At 43.6% G+C, this 23,010-nt stretch overlaps 1 protein-coding gene across 5 annotated transcripts in view; it reads right to left on the bottom strand.

The window, feature by feature from the left end:
• EFHC2 (EF-hand domain containing 2) overlaps window positions 1-23,010 on the bottom strand; it is a 240,422-nt gene that overhangs the window by 15,473 nt on the left and 201,939 nt on the right. For 4 of the 5 annotated variants that reach the window (XM_061410374.1, XM_061410379.1, XM_061410377.1 and 1 more), the window contains 2 exons: window positions 21,870-21,962; window positions 8,514-8,619 (listed from right to left, as the gene is read on the bottom strand). In XM_061410374.1, coding sequence (XP_061266358.1) covers window positions 8,514-8,619; window positions 21,870-21,962 — 199 coding nt within the window. The remainder of the gene's footprint in view (window positions 1-8,513; window positions 8,620-21,869; window positions 21,963-23,010) is intronic. The other variant, XM_061410378.1, reaches the window with a different exon arrangement.

Raw genomic sequence — 23,010 nt, 5'->3', positions numbered from 1 at the left:
CTCCTTCTAGCTTAAAATTTTCTACTGTAGTACTGGCCACCAGATGCATACGGGAAAAAGATCAGGAGCCAATTAAATTCCACGCTTCACTGAAACAAGGTTATTTTTATTCCTCCCAAATGTAAGGCTGCTAGAGTCATGTTAGTGATTTCACTCTATTACTCCCCCTTCGCTCAATAAAAAAAAAAAAAAAGGATGCTTTTTATCTATGAATTTGTAGAAAAATCCAGTGCTGTATGAACTGAAATTGCTGCTTTCTTGGATTTTCTTTCTTCTACTAGGTTGACATGACCTCGGAAATAATCAAATTAAGTTGACAGAAATCATAAAAACAATTAAATTTCAGTAAATTAAATTGAAATTAATTTGAGGAAGAAATTTTGCAAATACTTGCTAAGATAATCAAGAGCATTCTGATGACATAAGGAAAATCTCATATATAAAACCAGGAGAACTGTTTATGTTTCTATCCATTTCTGTCTTTACTATAATGCCAATATTTCACAACTGCATTTCTTTGCCCTACACCAAGCTCCAGTAGAGTTTTCAACTGTGTGAGTATAGCTAAAAGTTGTTACTTTTAAACAAGAAAACCTTTCCTTGAAATTGCATTACAGGGCAAGTAAAGTTTTCAAGGAGACATGAATTTTTTTAGTTTTAGTGATAAGCTTATTTATACAATTCAAGTAGACATCACCAAACCTTTTAAATGACAGTGGATTCTGGCAGTATTGTTCCCTACTAGGTCATTGCTTTGTGTTACGTAATCAGTATGTGTTTACCAGGTATTTTTCAAATCTAATGAGAATGACTGAAAGTGTTAGCTGCTCAATCATGTCTGACTCTTTGTGACCCCATGGACTGCACCCACCAAGCTCTTCTCTTCTGTCCATGGGGATTCTCTGGGCAAGAATACTGGAGTGGGTATCTGTTCCCTTCTCCAGGGGATCTTCCCGACCCAGGGATTGAACCTGGGTCTCCTGCATTGCAGGCGGATTCTTTACCATCTGCAACACCAGGTAAGATCAATGAGAAAGGTTAATAATCTTTTATTTCAACTGTCAAATTCAACCTGAAATATTAGACATAACTTTGCTTAAAGAGTTGGCACTAGCCCTTGACTACATAATCTAGACCTTTCGGAATGCCTTTGAGTCTTAGCTTCCTATTTATAAATTGGTAATGATACTTATTGCCACAATACGGTTGGGAAAATAAAATGCCACAGGGTATTCCACCCTCTAAATACCAAAAGATCTTCAAGTCGGGTGTCCAAAGATAGATACCAAGGTGTACCCTACTGTTCCTTATTCTACAATACCAAGGCTATATATCATCCTGTCGTGACAATAGAAAACTTCAGAGCCAATTGCTAATGTTTCTGCAATGCCAGTGCTCATAAAAAGAAGCCACATCCAATTTTTCTCAGAAATGTCCAAAGATAAGATGCCAGTCACACAGTGTGAATTATAAAGTTTATATGAGATCCAATTTAGCATTATTTTTTAAAACGTGACTTCTGAGATTAACCAGGCAGGCTCTAAACAGTGGGACCTCTTTTGCCAGTTTTACAGTTACCATCTGTGAGCAAGCACAATAGAATGGAACTGGGGTCTCTAGGCCGTGACAGCTCTAGGCAACATGCTGAGACCATAGATAGTCACACAATGGAGTGAGAATTAAATTACTCCAATGGCTGAGGTGGGGCCAGGCAGAGGCCCAGCTAAGGCAGCTCCTGAGAATCCAGGCTACAGGCCACACTCAGCAGCCCTGGTGGGTGACAATAAGTTTCCACCCATCCACACAGGGAAAGTTCTCACCAAATCAAAGCTGGGCTAGCTACTTACCATGGTCCTCTCTGAGAATTCTGCTTTTTTGTTGTTGGTCCCCAGTTCTATCAGCTGACACTATGTGAGGATCACACATAGGTGAGTCCTACTGGAGTCAGAGGGACCAGTCCTGACATCCAGCAGACCAAGCTTCAGGAGCTGTTAGTCTCGACTTGGCCTTAAACATCGGCTGTGACGTTTGCTCACCAGAGCACAAGTCTTTACTCTGGTAACAGACTGTGCTGGCTCTTTCTCCATTTGTCCCCCAAGACCCATCTTCTGCCCTTCACACCAAGCTCTCTGCCCTGGGAGGCTGACCTCTGCAGATTACACCACTTCTTGAGCTTCCTTGTTCTCTACCTTCCGGGTGGGTCCAGCCAATGGGAAGCAGTGAGAGATAGGGGTATGGATTCTACTTCCTCTCTCCCTGCTCTCTCCCTACCTGCTGCCACTGCTACAGCACTTCTACTGGGCTCCAATAAGACCAGTCCCTCCCTGCTTCTCCAGACCTAGGGAGGGTAAAGGCTTCCCACTCCAGCTAGGCCCTGAGCACTTCACTGCCCAAATTGGTTCCCTTGACCTTACACACTCCTCTGTCAATAGCCCCTGTATTAAATCCATACCCCGACTCCTCTATGAGAGCTGTGAGTCTCGAGCTAGAACCTCAGTGGTATAGGGACTTAGCCTGCTCTTTCCCCTGGCCAGGGCTGAAGGTTTTCGTTCAAGCCTGCTGACGGGCCCCCTCTGGTTGCTCAACAGTCCTAACCCCTGGATTCCCCAGCACTGTGCTCCCTGTTCTGGGGAGCCTCCCTGCTAGAGCTCCCTGATATGCTGCCCCTCTAACCCCTAGTCTTGTGTAGCAGACCACTCCCCTACTCAGCTTCTGGTTGGCTAAAGCTCATGGTCCTGTTCCTCTTTTTTTGGTCCCTCACTGCTCCCATTCACTGCAGTTAATCAAGCTTGGGAAGGTGTCCCAAATCCCCACCCCTACCATCCACCCTATCCGTTCATGCTGATGCAAACAGAACTGGTACTGAATCTAGTACTGGGACCTGCCTAGCTTTCATCAGCTTCACAGTCTCTTTTCATTTCTCAGTAAGATCCCCATTTCAGGGAAGACACCCTGCTAAGTGTACAGTGATCAGCCCAAGAGTATAGTTACCACCCAGGTTTCGAGTGGTGGCTGGTGCCAGTAACTTCTAGAGAGGTGTTCATGATACCTCTGGAACTTCAGCCAGAGCTGACTCGTCCAGCTCATACACTGGGGGAAGCATGCAGCTGCCCCACTGCTGGCCTCCACCAGGGCCACACTTCCACACAGGAGCTCAGCCTGCCATTCCTTGTTCTCAACAGAATTTTAATCTGTCACATCACAATCAAGGCTGGGTCACTTTCACAACCTGGTGGATCTTGTCCTAAAGTCCCACATTCAGTGTTTTGGCTACAGCAGACTCTCTAAGTATTGGCAATCCCCAAAGCTCTAAGTGAGAGGCTTTCTTTGCCTGAGTGGGCCCCACAGACCTACACATCTGGTCCAACTCCTCAAGCATAACCACTTCCTCTTCCATAACCATGGCATCTTCTAGCATGTCAGTTCCCTGCCATGTGTGAAAGCTCAGAGAGTAACAGAAGATCAGGAGCATGGAGAAGACTGTGCCACAGGCCAGGGCCCCAGTTCATACCAAGAATAATCAAGAGTGGTTGGCTGCCAAGACATGATCCATCTAGAATGCTCTTGAGTAAGGACTTGGTGGTCCAGCCTCTAGAAGACCCTTCGGGGATTGCTTCAGCTACAGAGCTGTCCTGACTGCAAAGAGCAACTCTACCCTTTCTAACTAATTTCTAACTCATTTTTGACTCATTGGAAAAGACCCTGATGCTAGGAAAGATTGAAGGCGGCAGGAGGAGAAGCAGATGACAGAGAATGAGATGGTTGGATGGCATCAGTGGCTCGATGGACATGAGTTTGAGCAAGCTCTGGGAGTTGGTGATAGACAGGGTGTGCTGCAGTCCATGGGGTTGCAAAGAGTTGGACACGACTGAGTGACTGAACTTCACTTACCCTTTCTAAACCAATGCACAGGGATAAAGTCCAGGTCATTTTGGCCTAACTAACTCAGGATGGCTCTGAGAAGCCATTCTAGCTCCAGAGTTCCCTGTGGACCAGCAAAGGCTGCCTTTGGATCTGCATCAAAGCTCAATTCTCCCTCTGTGCACTCCAATGTCCCCCCTCTCCCTCCCATAGGTATTGATACCAAGGACATTTCCAAATAAACATCCTGCACATTAAACTCCATCTGCTTCCTGGAGAAGCCAACCTGTGACATAGCTCTGACCCATTGTGTCTCAGGGCATTATTAGATATTAACATTTATGTACACTTGTATGGTTCAGGAGATACTACACTTTTCTTTTTTTCTTTTTTGATACTACACTTTTCATGGCTCATTCTGCTGTCTGAACTATGCAATATTATGGGCAACCCATTCACAGTACATCTTTTCATATAGATTACAGACTCACTGGTAACATTCCCAGGCTATCGAATATCCTCTTTAATGAAATGATAACAAGCTTAGGAGTACCAGAGTGCTTCAGACTCTGCAGTTTAGTTAAATTCTCACTAAAGGTTAAATCGGTCAGGTGCCATTTTATATCTATGTTCTTCCTTTTATTTCTAAACTGGCTGAAAAAGAACGGCCCCTTCCAAATGTCTCCTGAAGACTGAACTGTTTCCAGGCTTGTTCCTCTGGGATGATAAGAGACTCTAAGAGTAAAGTTCTTCTCACCATAAATGAGTTAACAACTGGAAGAGTCTACTTACTGCTGAAGCACAGGCCCTTTCTGATGCTACATGCCTGTTCTGTAGCTGTTCTAACTCTTACCTTTAAGGATAGAATCACTGATCTTAGCTTTCGAACTTGACAGCTCAGGGCCCAGCCCCCTGACTTCAAGACTTAAGACATTGCCATTTTAGAAACAATAGTAACAACCACCGTGTAAGCCGTTACTGTGGGGTAGGTATTGTGGTAACTGTCTCATGTGTACTGACATAAGCACTACTCTTACCTCCATTTTTGAAATGGGGAAACTTGAAAGGTTGACTCACTTACATGAAGTGACCCAGTTAGTCAATCTTAGAGCTAAGGATTTGAGTTCAGCTTCCTATGATTCCAGACCTTCTGTTTCACACGCTCTCTCTAAAGAACCTGAGGCCCACTGCTCAATAACTATCCCAGCAGATAGAGTAGGTAAAAGATGAAATGGGGGAGGGGTGGCTAAAGGGAAAGTAGATTTTTGGCCTTTGCACACTGACTCTCCTTCCAATGCAGGTGGTGATCCTTTTGCAGGTCCTTAAATCAATTTAATGGGTAATGGACTATATTCAAAAGAAAGAAAGAAGGTGGGGAGAAAGAAAGGAAATAGGGAGGAAAGAAAAGAAAGATCATACATCATTGCATGTAGTTAGAATAATATTGTTTCATGAAACGTTTGTTCTATTGTATATGTGCATGCTGGGTTGCTATGGAAAAATGTCTTTCTTACTGTAGGTTGTAGTACCAAAAGGCAATTAAATTTCATTCAAACTCAATAGTCATCAGGAAAATAAAAATTAAAGCAATAAGATACCACATATTTTCAGAGGCAAAAATGTAAAAATAACGTGAATGCCTAGTGATAGAGAAATGGATGAATAAATTATTCCATACTCATACTACAGTATTAAAGAATGGCTTAGTGATGTGAGTGAAGTTCCTCGGTCATGTCCGACTCTTTGTGACCCTGTGGACGGTAGCCTACCAAGCTCCTCCGTCCATAGGATTTTCCAGGCAAGAGTACTGGAGTGGGTTGCCATTTCCTTCTCCAGGGGATCTTCCCAACCCAGGGATTGAACCCAGGTCTCCCACATTGTAGGCAGATGCTTTACCATCTGAGCCACCAGGGAAGTCTACACATATTAAACTAGAGAAATGTCCCATGGTGTACAATTAAGAAAAATACACAGCAGATAAAATGCATGTGGTACAATTATATTTCTGTGCATTAAAATGATGAAACCTCAAAGCATAGGTAAACATTTGGGTGATGGATTGGGTGGAATAGAAAAGGAGAGAAGGAGAAAGTGAGGAGAAAAACAACAAAGGTAGTTGCTAACTAGCAAAAATAAGTATGTGTATCACTCAGGATCACAAAAGAAATAGAGGATATATGTGGACTGTGCAAATTGAGAAAAGCTTAATAAAATGACTATTTACAAAGTTGTGGGAAGTGTTCAGGAAAACCAACAAGGGATCCTCCAGACCCTCAAGGAGCCATTACCACCACTTGAGGCTCAAGGGGCACGTGAGAGTGGTTGCAGCTACATGGAGAGAAACTCCAGACAGGTGCTGTGGACCTTGGAGGAGGAGGCAGTCAGGGAGGGAGATGACTTTTTTCTCTTCCCACCCTCCACTCTCCTGCTGGTGCATCCCAATGGCTCCCCCAACTGGAGGCCAGAGGGCTAGGGGACTCACTGATGAAGCTTACAAAGATCAGCTGCCTAGGACTCAGAGCAGGGTAGACTGGGTTGGAGCAAAGTCCCAATGGGACAAATGCATTCTATCCAAAACAGAATACTGTAACATTAAATGAAAAGGCAGAACATAAACTCTATCCATCACTGTTCCTTTTACATGTAAAAATTACATATTTGTGTGGCTAAGAAATTAAAAGAGACTTCCCTGGTGGCTCAGATGATAAAGAATCTGCCTGTAATGCAGGAGATGCGGGTTCAATCCCTGGATCAGGAAGATCCCCTGGAGGAGGAAATGGCAACCCACTCCAGTTTTCTTGTCTGGAAAATTCCATGGACAGAGGAGCCTGGCAGGCTATAGTCCATGAGGTTGCAAACAATCGGACACAAATGAGCAGTTAACACTTAAAAGATTACCAAATGACAGTATTAACTTGTTTTTGTAACACTATCTTGAACTTCAGTGAATTAAATCCAGTATCTTCAATAATAATTATATTTAAATGATTTGTTCCTTTTTCATTCTTTGTGGTAAAACAGATCTGAGTTAAAATTCTCACTCTCCCATACAATGGCTGTTCTTCTAACTTCTTCATCTCTAAAATGGGAATGATAAAAGTATCTACCCTCAGAAAGTTGCTCTGAGGATTAAATGAGCAAATAGATTTTGAGGTCTTAGAAGAGAGCTTGACACACAGTAAATGGTTTAAGTGTGTGCTGTTGCTATGGTGACGATGGATCATCAAAGAGCCTCTTAAGGGGTCTACTTGTCTCCTTTTCTCTCCAATCTACCCACCACCCAACCAGAGCAAGGGCCCTTTAAAGGGCATACCTAATCATGTCACTCTCTTCCTGGACATTTGTTCATGGTCTCCAGACTTTGCAGGATGATATGCAAACCTCACCCATGAGGTTATCTCCAGCCTCATCCCTCTCCTCTCCTCCCGCTTTGTGCCTTCATCCCAGCCACACCGATTCTTCCTGGTTCTGACCAAGAGTCATGCTGCCCCTTGCCCTGGAGCCTCTGTTGGGAATGCCACTGGGCATAACATGCCACTCTTCCTATCCAACTCTTACTATTCATCATCGAAATTTCCAGTGTCACCTCCTAAGACTTCTTGTCCCCCTGACCCTCCTCAAGATAGCAAAAATGACTGTCTCTAGACCCCAGGACATAGCACCAAAACTGCTGAGAGTGGATACTTAAATGTGACTTGTCTGAGAATTAAATTAATAAATTAATGAGTTAAGTAACTATCCCCGAAGTCACTGAGCTAAGCAAGCGGCAGGGCCAGAATTCAAGCCCAGCTCTGTTTAACTCCAAAGGCCACCAGTGTTTCCCCATCATCTGGAGGTTCTAAGGCTGCCTGACACTCCAGAAGAGCTGCATGCCTGAGGGAACTCCCCAAGGGCACTAGACCAGTTCAGGCCAGAATGAGCTGGTCAGCAGAGACCAGGAGGAATAAATGCCTCCTTTCTGAGAGTACTGACCACATGACATTTGCTTTATCAAGGGACTTTCCCAAGAAAATCAATTTCTGGAGCATGTTAAAACATAAACAAACCACCACCCACCCATCCACTCCTTAAAGACAATTGGTCCAAAGAGATCTTAGAGAATTCAGACAATTCCACAATGTTGAGAGCATCATCTGATCACAAGAACTTTGTTTTCCCTAACCAAGCATTTTTCTACTGAATTTCTATTTCAAATTTGGCCCCACTAGGAAATATGCGTCTCCACACAATACTGCTTCACCCAAGGCAAACCTGTGTGCACCGCCTCAGACACACTGGGGATTCTTGACATATGCACCATTTGAGGTTTGCTCCTGTGGCTTATGATGATATTACCAGAATCCCCTGATAACAGTGTTTATATCTATTTATAACTGTAACCTATTATCCTATTTTCCATATAATTGGGTGCGACTTAGGTTAAAAAACATTCAGCTGCATAAGAAAAATCACGCTCTTATACAGCAGATGTTCGCTCAGCATGGAAAGTGAATTAGCCTTTAACACAAATACTCAGAAATACACAGTGCTCTTTCCAAAAGCACTGATGTTAATATTCTACATTGAAAAATAATTTCAAGATAAAGGATGTTAAAAATGCAAGGCAGGTAGCTATGGCTTGTTTTTATAACAGGTATTATTGTTAATTTTACCTCTTTAATGTATGATGCCACTTCCAATACAGGCACTGGATTCACTCTCCAGTTCAGGGCACAGAAAAATGACTCATAATTTATTTGTTTTTCACTGTCTTCAAACCTAAAAATATAATTATATGATTTGAGTCGATCTGTACAATTCAGGACCAAAATGTCAGCTTAAATCCACCATGAAAACATAATATTAGAAGTGCTTCAATATTGATATTTTTCTTATTTCTTATTACTTTATATTTTGTTTCTAATGTTCCAGGCTGTAAATTCTTTGAGAGCAGAGACTTCACACATCTAATTCACCGAAGTATCCCCAGGACCTATGACCAACCTAGATAGCATATTAAAAAGCAGAGACATTCTTTGCTGACAAAGGTCCATCAAGTCAAAGCTATGGTTTTTCCAGTAGTCATGTATGGATGTGAGAGTTGGACCATAAGGAAGGCTGAGCGCTGAAGAACTGATGCTTTCAAATCATGGTGTTGGAGAAGACTCTTGAGAGTCCCTTGGACTGAAAGGAGCTCAAACCAGTCAATCCTAAAGGAAATCAACCCTGAATATTCATTGGAAGGACTGATGCAGAAACTCCAATACTTTGGCCACCTGATGCGAAGGGCTGACTCACTGGAAAAGACTCTGATGCTGGGAAAGATTGAAGGCAGGAGAAGGGGGTGACAGAGGATGAGATGGTTGGATGGTATCACCGACTCCATGCACATAAGTTTGAGCAAACTCTGGAAGACGGTGAAGGACAGGAAAGCTTGGCGTGCTGCAGTCCATGGGGTTGCAAAGAGTCGGACACGACTTAACAACAATAGTTCCATACATGTTACCATGGAAATATGTTAATAATATATTGTTGAGTGGAAAGAGGTTATAAAATAGAATGCAGAGTTATGATCTCACTTTAGGTTTATATTTGTACAAAACAGCATTTAAAAAGTCCAGTAACAATACACAGAAGTATTAAGAATAGCTATCTTTGGCAGAGAGATTATAATTGTTGCTTTTTCTTTAGACTTTCTGTATCATCTGAATTCTTTTAAATTTATAATCAGGAAAACTTAAGTCCATTTTCATTTTGAAAACAAAAAAAAAAACACAAATGATTAACCTGTATCATAAAGTTATAGGTCAAAAATAACTAATCTAGTTGACTGCTGCTACTGCTACTGCTAAGTCGCTTCAGTCATGTCCAACTCTGTGCGACCCCATAGACGGCAGCCCACCAGGTCCCGCCGTCCCTGGGATTCTCCAGGCAAGAACACCAGAGTGACCGGAGTGGGTTGCCATTTCCCCCTCCAATGCATGAAAGTGAAAAGTGAAAGTGAAGTCGCTCAGCCGTGTCTGACTCTTAGCCACCCCATGGACTGCAGCCTACCAGGCTCCTCCGTCCATGGGATTTTCCAGGCAAGAGTACTGGAGTGGGGTGCCATGTCATAAGTTTATTCTTAACCATAATAGAGTTTTGGCCATTAAGACCTCAAATTTTCAAGGCAATTGCTACAATGTCCCCAACACAAAGTACTTCTTATTGTAATACCTCAATGTTATCTACTCTGAATTTGACCACATTCTGCCAATTTCTAAGGCTAAATATATACTGGTTATGTAACATGATTTTTGGAAGAAAAAAAAAAAACAAAGGTGGTCACTAAGGCATTGTTCCAAGCACCCTGCTCCAGGTTCCTGCCCTTCTCTCAGCACCTCTAACTCAACAGGCTCTGCCCCCCGCTCCCAACCAGCAAGTGAGGTGTGCAAGTTACTATTGCAAGGATGAACAGAGGATAATTAACTATAAGAAAACTTGGTGATAACAGAAGCAGGAAAAAAATAACTCATAATCAGTCAAAAGGCTTTTTTTCCAAGCATTAAGAAAAGAATAGCTCACATTTATAAACTAATAAAAATTAGCAGCAATAAATGAAATGTTACATGATGAAGTTACATAGACTCATCAACATAAAGTAGAATAAACAGAGAGATCAGAAGAGGGGAAAGGGAATTCAGTCATTTTTTTGTGTACATTTTCTTTGGCCAAGGATTCTGGGAGACAGCTCCAACATGTTGCCCCCTACCACTGTTTATCCTGTGAATTCTGGCTCACTCGTCATTTGAACTCCTTGAAAGGACATGATCTGTTTATGGAATAGTTTGTAGCCAAAATGCAGGACCATTATGTCTTTTATTTGCCTGTTTTTGGGGAGATGAACTAAAACTCAATCAATGAAAGATGTTTTGTAAGAAGCTTTCCTTTAGCATGGTACTTCGAAGAAAAATATTCCGTAATACTCTGAGTAGGAGCTGAGATCAGAGAATGAGATCATGGAGGGCCTTTGACTTTCATACTAAGGACAGCTAAGAGCCATTGGAGTACGTTGTGCAGAACAGTTATGAGATCTATGTTATATTTTCTGAAGATCACACTAGTTGATATATTGCAGGTACAATGTAGGGGCAAGGCCACAGTGGCAAGGGTACTTAGCAGTCTTCTGCAGTAAGCCGGGCAAGAGGTAATGGCAGCTTTGATGACAGTGGTGGCAGTGGAGAGCAGGGAGGAACGGTAAAGCCTGAATATATTTTGAGCATAGGATTCCTGAAAGATTTTATAGTGTATAGGGGAGGTGAGGGGGAGAATGAATAGGAATGGATTCAGGACAACTTCCAGGGTTTTGCTTGAGCAACTGGAGTTTGGTTTTGGATGTGTTACATTTTGATGGGAAGTGTGCAGTTGGGTATATGAGTCTGAAGTTCAGGGAATAGGTTTGAGTTAGAGATCAAAATGGGGCAGTCATTAGCATACAGATTGTATTTAAAGCCACCCGCCTGGAAGATTGAATGAGATCACCAATGAAAGAAGTTTCTCTGTCTATTCCTACAATACAGAATCTAATTGTTGCTAAATTCCCATCACATCATGACAGGAGGCATGTATTGAATCCTAGAGGTTTCAGAAGTATAATATCCCAGTGATTTGGAAACCAGTCAAAAGACTATGAAACAGATTTAGAATCAGGTCTGACTTCACCCCTCATATACAGTCTACTAACCAGTTCTGTAGGCTCTAACACCTAAGCATATCACAAGTCTATTTTTCTCCATCTTTTCTATTCTAATAAGCCACCATCATCTCTGACCTGGGTTACAGGAATAGCATTTGTATCATGGTCTTGCTGCTTCTACTCTTACATCCTCCACCAGAATGGTCTTTCTAAAACACAGATTGGATTAGTTACTTCCTCGCTGACAACTCTCTGGTGACTTTCCAATCCACTTAGAACACAAGCTGAACTCCTTACCAGGGTTTATAAAGCCACATATAATCTGGTCCCCCACTAACTTCTCTGATCTCATCTGAACTCTCTCTCCCTCTTCACCATCTTCCAGGTACACTTGCTTTCTTCATGCTCTCTGATCGTAACAAGACTGTTCCCAGCAACGCAAGGCATTTGCACGTTCTGGGCCCTTTGTCTGGAAAGTCTCCATTCAAATGTTACTTCCTTAGAAAGGCCTTCCTGCTTCCACTTTTTAAACCGAGTCCCCATGCCTAAGTCAGTCTATATTTGTTTCATATGATGGCACTGAATGGTACAGGAAAACTTCTGGAAGTCACCACTGAAGTCCTATTATCAGACTTCCTTACCAATCTGTCTGATATTTGCTTATGATCACTTGTCAACCCTAGCACTTTTCCCCTAGCACTTTTCCCTGCCCAACTCATGATAATGTCTGACTCAACACAATCTAACCATTCACCCATCTCAAAAGATATTTGGGAAGCTATTCTTGACTCAAATAATATTCAGGAAGGATCAAATGGTGTTAATCAAAGAATACACACACAGCTTAATAATGATGTCTAAAACCTTTTTGAGGAAAAATGTTTAAAGATTTAATCTTTCCAAAGTCCAAAGCCAAGCCTCAGGAAAGAGCTGAGCTGACGTGATAAAATGGGCTTCCCTGATGGCTGAGTTGGTAAAGAATCTCCCTGCAGTGCAGGAAACCCCAGTTTGATTCCTCAGTCAGAAAGATCCACTAGAGAGGGGATAGGCTACTCACTCCAGTATTCTTGGGCTTCCCTAGTGGCTCAGCTGGTAAAGAATCTCCCTGCAGTACAGAAAACCCCAGTTCAATTCCTCAGTCAGAAAGATCCACTGGAGAGGGGATAGGCTACCCACTCCAGTATTCTTGGGTTTCCCTGGTGGTTCAGCTGGTAAGGAATCCACCTGCAATGTGAGAGACCTGGGTTCCATCCCTGGGTTGGGAAGGATCCCCTGGAGAAGGGAACAGCGACCCAATCCAGTATTCTGGCCTGGAGAATTCCGTGGACTATATAGTCCGTGGGGTCGCAAAGAGTCGGACACGACTGAGTGACTTTCCCTTCACTTCACTTCAACGTGATAAAACAGCTCAGCTGGTAAAGAATCTGCCTGCAATGCAAAAGACCTGGGTTCCATCCCTGGGTTGGGAAGGATCCCCTGGAGAAGGGAACGGTGACCCAATCCAGTATTGTGGCCTGGAGAATTCCATGGACTATATAGTCTGTGGGGTCACAAAGAGTCGGACTTGACTGAGTGACTTTCCCTTCACTTTACTTCAACGTGATAAAACAGCTTAGCTAGTAAAGAATCTGCCTGCAATGCAGGAGACTCCAGTTCAATTCCTGGGTCAGGAAGATCCCCTGGAGAATGTATAGGCTACCCACTCTAGTATTCTTGGGCTTCCCTGGCAGCCCAGATGGGAAAGAATTCGCCTGCAATGTGGGAGACCTGGATTCGATCTCTGGGTTGGGAAGATCCCCTGGAGGAGGGCATGGCAACCCACTTCAATATTCTTGTCTGGAGAATCTTCATGGACAAAGGAGCCTGGTGGGCTGTAGTCAGACACAACTGAGCGACTAAGCACAATGTGGTAAAATACTCCAAGTTTCTCTTTTCAGTTTTGTCTGTGAGGATTTCACTGGAGGTGGGAATCCCCCCAAAAAGGAGCAAGACAGAAAAAGAACAAAGAATCTTTCAATGAAAAAGGATAAAATTATGCAATGCTTCCTGGGAGATTCCTTTGTTCTTGGGAAGTGGGTAGGATGGCAGTAAATCACAATGGGTCACTCACAAATACTTATCTCCTTTTCCCACCAAAATCTCACCCAATGACAATAGATAAATAAAAGTAGATAGTATCCTGCAATGACAAAGATAGCTGGCGGAAAAAAGGCAACACTGAATAAGAAATTTCAAAATCTTTTGCAAGATGGAAATCAGACTAGGATAACTGACTTGGCACAGCAGAGGAAAGGAAGCTGAACTCCAAATGTCTGTGGCAGAGACAGGGAGGGCACTTAAGAGATTAGGCAATGTGGCCCACAAAACTGCTGAGAGGCTGAGTGACTGTAGACTCCAGGTGCCAATAAAGGCAGGGATAAGGTGCTGTGCTTAGTTGCTCAGTCAGTCATGTCCAACTCCTTGCAACCCCATGGACTGCAGCCTGCCAGGCTCCTCTATCCATGGGGATTCTCCAGGCAAGAATATTGGAGTGGGTTGCCATGTCCTCCTCCAGGGGATTTTTCCAACCCAAGGATCAAACCCAGGTCTCCCGCATTGCAGGTAGATTCTTCACTGACTGAGCCACCAGGGAAGCCCAGGGATAAGGTGGTAGTGGTTTAGTCACTAAGTTGTGCCTGACTCTTGTGACCCCATTGAATGTAGCCTGCCAGGCTCCTCCATCCATGGGATTCTTCAGGCAAGAATACTGGAGTGGATTGCCATTTCCTTCTCCTTCCTGACCCAGGAATCAAACCCAGGTCTCCTGCATTTCAGGCAGACTCTTTACTGATTGAGCTATGAGGGAAGCCCCAGGGATAAGGTGGGGTACTGAAAACAAGGGCTGTTTGAAAGCCTGAAAACAGCAAGAGCAGCTGGACCCTCAAGAATCTGTCCTTGTACACTGGACTCTTCACTGTAGGGGACTGGGGCTTGTTCCCCAGAGAAATTCAACTAAAGAAGCTCTAGTCTTGGGTAGATGAAGCACAATGGAGGGTTAAGAAGAACATTACCCACTCAACTTGGGTCTCTCAGACCCCTTCCTTCCCCTTTCCTGTTTTCAGAACATCAGTGACTGTGCTTAATTTCTCCTCCTTTTCCTTAACCCACTTCCCTCCTAACCCTTCAGGAGAAGACAGGATTCTTCTCTCGATGCTCTGAGTGGCCCTGAGAGATCTCCAGATTGTGGCTTCTGGGGATTCCCTAATGAAAATGTAGGCTAGGAGATGACTCATGCAGTGAACCCACTAATCAAGAAGACCCACCCCCAAAAGCTTCCAACATTAAGGACAGAAGTCAAAGCAGGAACAGGGGAAAAAAACTATCAGGGGACAAAGAAAATTCAGGTAGCAGAAGGAAAGATGTGACTTAAGAAGATATGTTACACCCATGAAGAAAGAACAGAAGACTACAAAAAAGGAACCAAAAGTGTGCTCTTGGAATAAAAAATATGATAGTAGTAAAAAGATGCGGTAGAAAGGGTGGAATGTAAAGCTGAGGAAACCCCTTGGTAAGGACATCCTAATGACAAAGAAAAACTTAATCCAGATTCAATTTGGATTCGAATTCAATTCAATTTGAATTGAATTTGAATTCTAATTCAATTTGGCTCAAGAGCCAAAATCTTAATGATAGTTCTCACAAGACAAAAATGAAAAAGGATGGGAGGAAATAATTTAAAAATTAATGGAAAATTTCTCTGAGCCAAAGGACAGAGTCTCCAGACTGGAAGGGCCCATAAACTGTTAAGCACAATCTATATATAGGCGTGTGCCCCGCCACCCCCCCACACACACACACTCGACAAGGCCCCATCGTGAATTTCCAGAACATCAGGAATAAAGACATGATTCTAAGAGCATCTAGAAAGAACACCAGTAATGGGAATCAATATTATACTAAATTCTCAAGCATCATAACAGGAAATTAGTACTAGTATCTAAAAATGAGAAATCCAGAAATAGCAGAATGTACATGCTATTTTAAGTTCTGTAGAAACAACTAGAAAGACTGAAAGGCTGTTTTTTGAGAATGGGTCTGGGAGGTGGGGAGAGATGTGGCTGGAAACTGCTCTTGTCAGAGTAAGTTTTTTTAGAATTATTTATTTTCTTTACTATAAGCATGTATCCGTTAGGCATAAATGAAAATATAAGAAGTGTGAAAAGCAGATGAGAGACAGTGCAGAGTGCTTTCCCAGGTGGTCAATTCATGCATCAGACTTGGAAAGGCATGAGCACCCTCATTTGGGCACACTGATAAGGGAATCGTCTCCTGGTCTTTCTCCCAGTTCCAAAACTCAGCACAGAGCTTCCTCGCCCGCACCACTGACAGCGTGAGATTTTTCACATTTGCTCCATTTGCTACTATACCCTATATCTACTATATGCTACTGTCAGATGAGGCTGTCAGAGAGACAAGAATAGGATACAAAGGAGCACTCCAGGTTGGAGGAGAAGGAGACGAGGAGGAGCAGTTTAGAGATGGACGCAGGCTCAACTCTTAGGGAGTAAGGACAAGTAGGTCAATTTCCCCTGAATATTATCTCCCCAGCGGTCCTCCCTGTCTCCTGACCACTGCAGGTCATCATTCACCAAATCCTATCCATCCTTTCAAAATATTTTGGGAAAGCCTATGAGTCATATAGAAGATGGATCTCTCTTATCAGGGTCACACTGTGCTTCTGTTCAAAAATGTGAGCATCCTCTTTCTCCACCTGAATCCACTACTTCTCTCCTTGCCAAACGACATTTGACTCTTGCTAAGACTCTGATTCACAGTCAAAGGATGAAGATTTGCCACTCTGGAGGAAATTCCTTTGAAAAGGCTGTGAAGGCAATTCCAAAGAAGAGCTTTGTATGGCGACATTGTTGGAATGAGTGCACAGCCTTCCAGGGTGACTGCCCTAAAGGGCAATGCTAATTCTGGCTTTTAAGTGTGCCTAAGCTTGTTAAAAAGTCAGCCTGCTTACTTTAAAGTCCTACCTCACAGTGCTGAAGTGTTTTCCTAAAGCCTCCATAAATTCTTCTTTCCCTTTGATACTCAGGCAAGCCACCATTTCCTTCCCTACACAAACTAAAGGACATGTTTGTGGAAGAAGAGGGAGGGCAAAGCCATTTCTCTGGTTCCCCTCTCGATCATAATGACCTCCAAGTAGGCTTCCTGATGCCTTGCTAGGTGGGAGTTCTCAGAAGTCAGTCTAATGTGTCATTTGACGGGTACTCTTGCTCCCCCCTTCCAAAAATGATGAATGGCTTGCAAACCACAGCAGCCATCTATCTCCTTGCCATGGGGAATAATACTGATATGCTTTATTTCCCCCATCTGTGGAGGTAATAGGCGCAGCAGCAGCTGTATTCTGTGCCAGAGTAACTTGGGTTCCCCTCTGCCACAAAGACCATCTCATAACTTAGGAGAGAGGGCTGGCGGCATGGCCAGGGCTGAAAGAGAGTGAGGGTAGTGAAGACACATTTGACTCACTTGCTTGGGTTTGGTTTCAGTTCATTACCCGACAAACCCCAGGGTGCACACTGAAACATCTGGTGGGAGTCTTAAAGACCAGACACTTGAGGGGGAAAAAAGTGAAGCTCTGGGCTGCTGTAGCTAGTTGGTCACAACTTAGGAGCTGGCAAGATGGCACTGCCCAGGGTGCCAGTGAGTTAAGTTCCATGATCTCAAATCACCAGGCTTCTAAATTCCAATTGTGATCCCAGCACAGATCTCCTTAGGGACCAAATCACCTTATATTTGAAAAAGTAGAAACCATCTGTGTGTATGGTCAGGGTTGGGGGTGAGAGAGAAGAGAGGGAGAAGAAATGAACAGGGAGAGAAGGGGGTTTCTCAAAACTTCCCAGGGCACCGAACACTTTGCAACGTGAACAAGCACATGGTTCCACCCCTGCCCCTCAGCTTCATGGCCAGGTACTGTTGGTGAAATTACTTAAGCCCCAACCATGCCTCTGCAAGGGGAACAGGGGGAGAGGCTGGGTAGAGCATAATGAGATGATTTGAAAGCCCTGTTAACTTTTTCCATTTTAACTGATACTTCTGGATGAGGCACCAGCTCTCCTGGGAGGCCAGTCCTGAGGCATTCTGTGGAACCCAAAGCCAACTGTAAAAGACTAGCTTGGGGCAGAGCTGCTGGGCAAAGAGTCACACCTGACTTCTAAGTCCCGCTTCGGAAGGCCACAGTCAGGGGAGGAGGGTGCCTCTTCACTCCCCAGGCCCACCGGGAACAGAGAACAGAATGACCTCACAATTCTCCCCATCTCTTATGGTTTGAGAACCAGCATTTCTTGCTTATTAGTTCTGAGGAAACCTTAACATCCAAATGAAGGCTCAGTGGGATTTATTCCATTTACAGGGATCACTTGGGCAGAAGGCAGTAGGGTTGGACTTCAGAGGCAGCTCTGATAGGTATAAAGCCCATGTGTTTCTCCCCACTGCCCAGTGTAATAGCATGGGACACATCTCCGGGACTGCAGGGTTGAATGAGATATCATCTCTACCCCTAGGGCCTGAGATAGAAACAAAGGTTGAGGGTATCTTAGGGGGTTGTTATTCTAATTCCATCTGGGGCTGAAGTACATTTATTTAGTGAGACAGCCTCCTCAAGAAAAGAGGTATCATGCCTATCATCAATGAAAATGTACCTTTAAATGTGCTCAAGGATTTACAAAATATTCCAGGGCCCTAGGCACTGTTTCAATACAGAATGCCACTCCTATTATGGGTAATAGCTATCACCACATCAAACACTGACATCTGATGTTCTGTGCATTAGTGAAATGATTGTTTGGTAAGGAAGGTGACCTCATACCGGCTGCGTATATGTGTTAGTTGCTCAGGTGCATCAGACTATTTGTGACCCCATGGACTGTAGCCCACCTGGCTCCTCTGTCCATGGGATTCTCCCCGCAAGAATACTGGAGTGGGTAGCCATTCCCTTCTCCAGGGGATCTTCCTGACCCAGGGATAGAACCCAGGTCTCCTGCATTGCAGGTGGACTCTTGACCGTCATACCGGTTTCCACAGCACAAACTGATGGGGGCTGGGGTAACCAGATGTGAAAAGATTTTGAGGTCCTGATTCCAGCATGAGTTGTGCTAATAAGGAAAAGACCTAACTGAATCAGAAGAAAAATAGAAATGGAGTAGAAGGGAAATCTTAGTACCCAAATGCAGGGTCAGGAGAAATATACAAGTAACATTCCCCGGGTGAAAGAAATCATTGGAATCTTTAGCCATATAGTTTTTCATCTCCTGATCTGAATTCAAAGGGGCTCTACACCTGCTCACCAGCTGCCCAGCTCCATCCCAAGGCAGGTAAAACTGCCCCTGGGCAGAGTGTGTGCTGAACCAAGTCAACAAACTCTGGGCCTGTCTCCCACGGGAGACTGTAGACGTCAGAGGGGCTCTGGTTTAGCGTGCCACAGGAGGGCTGTGCAGAAAGAGAGTCTGGTCAAGGCTCTGGAAAGCCCTGTGGAGTCTGTGGGGAACAATAAGAATGCAGAATATAAATGTAAGCTGCAGGCTGATGGGCCCGTTAGGAATTAGGGCCGTCTTTGAAAGGAATCTGCGGAGATGATGCAAAACATCAAGCATGTGACCCAAATCGTGGCAGGGCATATTGGAGGGAAAGGGGAATGGGAATGAGACATTTTCTAATCTGATTAGTCTGAAGTTTCCCCTGAGTGTGGAGAAGGGTCAGTGCACAATTAGAAGCAAAGTTAGACTGAACATGGTCTGCTTAGTGGCTCAGAGGGATGACCTCCTTGGAGCTAAGCTGGGGCTCGGAGACGGATGTGATCTGAGACTGAGCCGGCTTCACGGCAAGTTGGGGAATCATCTTTCTGCCTTTCATGTCAAATCGTCAAGGCAAAGACAAAACAGTCTGCTGAGAGAATGAGAGGATGATGACTTGGTGGCCTCAGTGCTGGATAAGAAACATCTAGGTCCCCCAGAGGCCAGGCTCCCACATTACTGGACTTTCCAGGACAACTCATCCCGAGGCCATCAAGAGATAATTTAATAAACATCTGCAGCTTCCTGACTAGAAGACAGCTTAATGTGTGAAAGGCATTCAGATCCAACTGTTTAAAAACAAGGCTTCCTCAATGTAGGACACAGGTCTCTTCCAGTTCATTTCTAAGTCAGAGCGTGTGGTCTATGGTGTCTGATGAACACTTCTCTCCTAGTCTCCAATCAGGACTTAGTACCAGATGCTATGGCACTGAGGAGTTTATGTATGCTATCTCAATTCACCCCAAGAACCACGAGGAAGCAGGTATTGTTATCTCATTCTAGAGATATGGAATCTGAGGTTCAGGCAGGTCAAAAAACTTGCACAAGATTACACAGCTAGCAAGTAGATTCAAAGAATACAGGAGACAAGGTAAGGGGCAAAATTGTCAAGCTGTGACAACCTGCTGCTTATTTTTAGGCAGTAAATCAAACAGGTTAGAAGTATGTCTCGGTATCTGAGTGGATCAGATGTCTACTCACAAATCTTCATTACAAGGTAAGAGACAAAAAAAAAAGAAAGAAAAAGAAACATAAATAGTGCTGTGAGAATTCTTAGCCAGGAGATAATCACACCAGCCAACCAAATCCAAGAGGGCTTCATGGATACAGTGCTATGCAAAACAGGTCTCAAGTGAAGAACAAGATTTCAGCAGGTGAAGAAAACTCAAAGCTAGTTCCTACTGAAGAAACAGCAAGAGAAAAGGCAAAAAAGTGGGAAGGCAGGAGGTATACAAGTGAAAAGCTAAATGGGCCATCTGGCTGGACTACTGGGAATGGGAAGAGGAGCTTTGAGAATGTGGTAACTGTGGAGAAACCAGACTCCTAAGCCTGCACTTCATCTCAGGTCCTTTGTACTGGGATGGCCTATTTATCCCTCATACTGCTGCTAGAAAATAAAAGCAAATACAGCTGAAAGTCTAGAAGACAACCCCAGGTTATCCAATGCACACACACACACAGCCACCTAGATTGGCCTCTTCTTGATTCTGCTCCTGATACTAGGAGCAGAAGGACCCTAGCTTTCCCATGTGGGATTTAGTTTTTGTCTGCTTCCTTTTTTTTTTTCTGTCTCAGATGACGACTGCCCACTCCAACCCCTGCTTGAGAATAATGCTCTAATGACAACCCTAAGCCCCACAATGGAGAAGGCAGAAGAGGAGCTCAAAGCTGAGGAAGCTGGTCATTCCTTAGAGAACAAAGACATGGTACAGAAGGCTTGTGAGTAGAAAAGCGACACTAGGATATTCTTGCTCTTAGAAGGTACTTAGCTGCTAGATGTAAAGATGGATTTAAAAATTTCGAGGCTGGTGGAAGAAAGGCCAATGTGGGGGCCCTGCAACAGTCAACAAGAAAAGTAGGTCAGAACAAGAGTGGAGGTGGTGGGAATAGAGGGGAGAGAGAACATGCAAGCAGCAGAAGTAGGAGGCAGAACAGGCAGAACATTCTAATCTACTGGCTATTTGTAGACAATAATTCAAAACGGTTTGAAGCAGAAGATGTGCATTTTAAAGGTTCAGAGGTTAAGTCACAGTTCTTCTTCTAGACTATGTGACTTTGGGCAAAATCTTATCTCTCTAGACCTCAGCATCCTCATGTAAGATAGGAGGATAATAGCTCTGACCTCACCAAGCTGTTCTCACGAAGTCAATGAGGTAATGTACTCAAAGCAATGATAACAATGCCTAGAACACAGTCCCAGATGTCAGCATTATCAAGATAAGTCAGTCAGAGGAGGGGCTGGCGTCATGCCATGGGAAGCATAAAAGATGACCAGAGTGTGGATGGCTAGGAGGGTGGTGCCAGGCAGTCAAAAAGTCAGGTTTGGTACAAGAAGAGAAGTGATTTAGAAAGCAGTTCACTGTGCTTTCCTTTGGCAACATCCTAACCTCTGCACTTGACATCTGGCACTCTTGCTCTGTGCTAATAACACGAGGTCCTCTAATTGCATGTCTTTAGCCATTAGAAACTACTGCTCTGAAAAACCTGTCCTAAATTTTAGATCTAAGACGCTCACAACCAAAGAAGCAGTTCATTTTCATTTTGTCCCATGAATCTGTGTGCACTTAAGTGCATCTTCATGTTAAAAAGATCAAACAATAATTCATTAGAGGCTCTGTGACATTCACAATCATGACTAACTTTTCCTTTTGTAACAATTAAATGGAGATGTATCATCAGTGAGACAATACTGAGGTAAAGGGTAAATCAAGGGCAGTAAAGGCAGATGTAAAACCAGGAACTGTCTCCAAAACAAAAACATGCAGGACATGGTCCATGAGGGTGGAGATCTCACCTACCCGGACAGTAAGGATCCTAGAAGATCTTCATTCAAAGGTAATCTGGAGGACTTGCACAGCCTTTTGATGTCTTTGCTGGGTAACACTTTTTTCCTGCATTAAAACACAGTCAATGAGCTTTTCTATACTTCATGTCTCTTGAGTAATAATTACATGCTAAAGGAAAGAAAACATAGATGTGTCCTAAAAGCGTGCACATGGAAATAAATATGAAAGCTGGTACTGGAATCGCGGTAAGGAAAAACAGTCTTATTGTATTTCACCAGCTTGTTTCCATTTCAGAAGTCACTAGATTCTGTCCTTACAAAGGCCGTTCCATCAGGGTTCAGATTCTTGGTTGGTGATAGTACAGCCTGTTAAGGCTGCAGCCACGAGTGTTGCTCTAAGTAATCGATCTGCATTCTTGACCACTAGTCAAAAATGGTTCTGATATTTGAAAACATCTCTTAATTTGACAGGCATCTAGAGCCTCCATCCAAGTATTATATGACCAGAGGGTGTTTTTCTAGTCTTTTCCTTGGACCCAAATCGTATAACCTAGAAGCCCCAACTGGGACCTTAACATTCACCTAATTTTTTTTTTTTTTCTCAGAGCAGCCCAACAGTCATTTTCCCCAGCCTGCTGGGGCACAGAAATGCCTGTCTAATGTTCTCACCCCGCCAGTGTTCTTCCAGGCATCAGGCAAAATTAGAACTAACAAGAAAGAAAGTGGGCTTCTTTCTTAGCAGTAGGTTATAAAATGGTAAGAGAATCTTTATGTCTAGAATTGGAACTTGTTGGATCTGGAAGAACCTCAAGAGTTGTCTCATCAACTAGCCCCTTTTTTCCCAACAGGTATTCCTTTAATCAAAGAGGGTCACACTTCTCACCCTGGAGAGGGATACCACCAGGCTGGAAGGCAAGGCCAGAGTCATACAAAGCTCAGGTAATACGTCTTCCAGAAGGCTCAGAGAAGCTTAAAGATTCAAGGAAGAATACCATTTTATAACAATTCAACAAGGGTGTATTATGGATTAGGAAAAAAAATGTTCCCTAGTAAGATAAACTGGGGGCACTCCAAGTAGCACTAGTGGTAAAGAACTTGCCTGTGAATTCAGGAGACACAGGTTGGATCCCTGAGTTGGAAAGATCCCCTGCAGA

The sequence above is a fragment of the Bos javanicus genome, chromosome X (assembly GCF_032452875.1).
Source record: "Bos javanicus breed banteng chromosome X, ARS-OSU_banteng_1.0, whole genome shotgun sequence".
Taxonomy (NCBI): domain Eukaryota; kingdom Metazoa; phylum Chordata; class Mammalia; order Artiodactyla; family Bovidae; genus Bos; species Bos javanicus.
The sequence above is the reverse complement of the archived record's forward strand: the minus strand, read 5'-3'. Positions and strand labels throughout refer to the sequence as shown.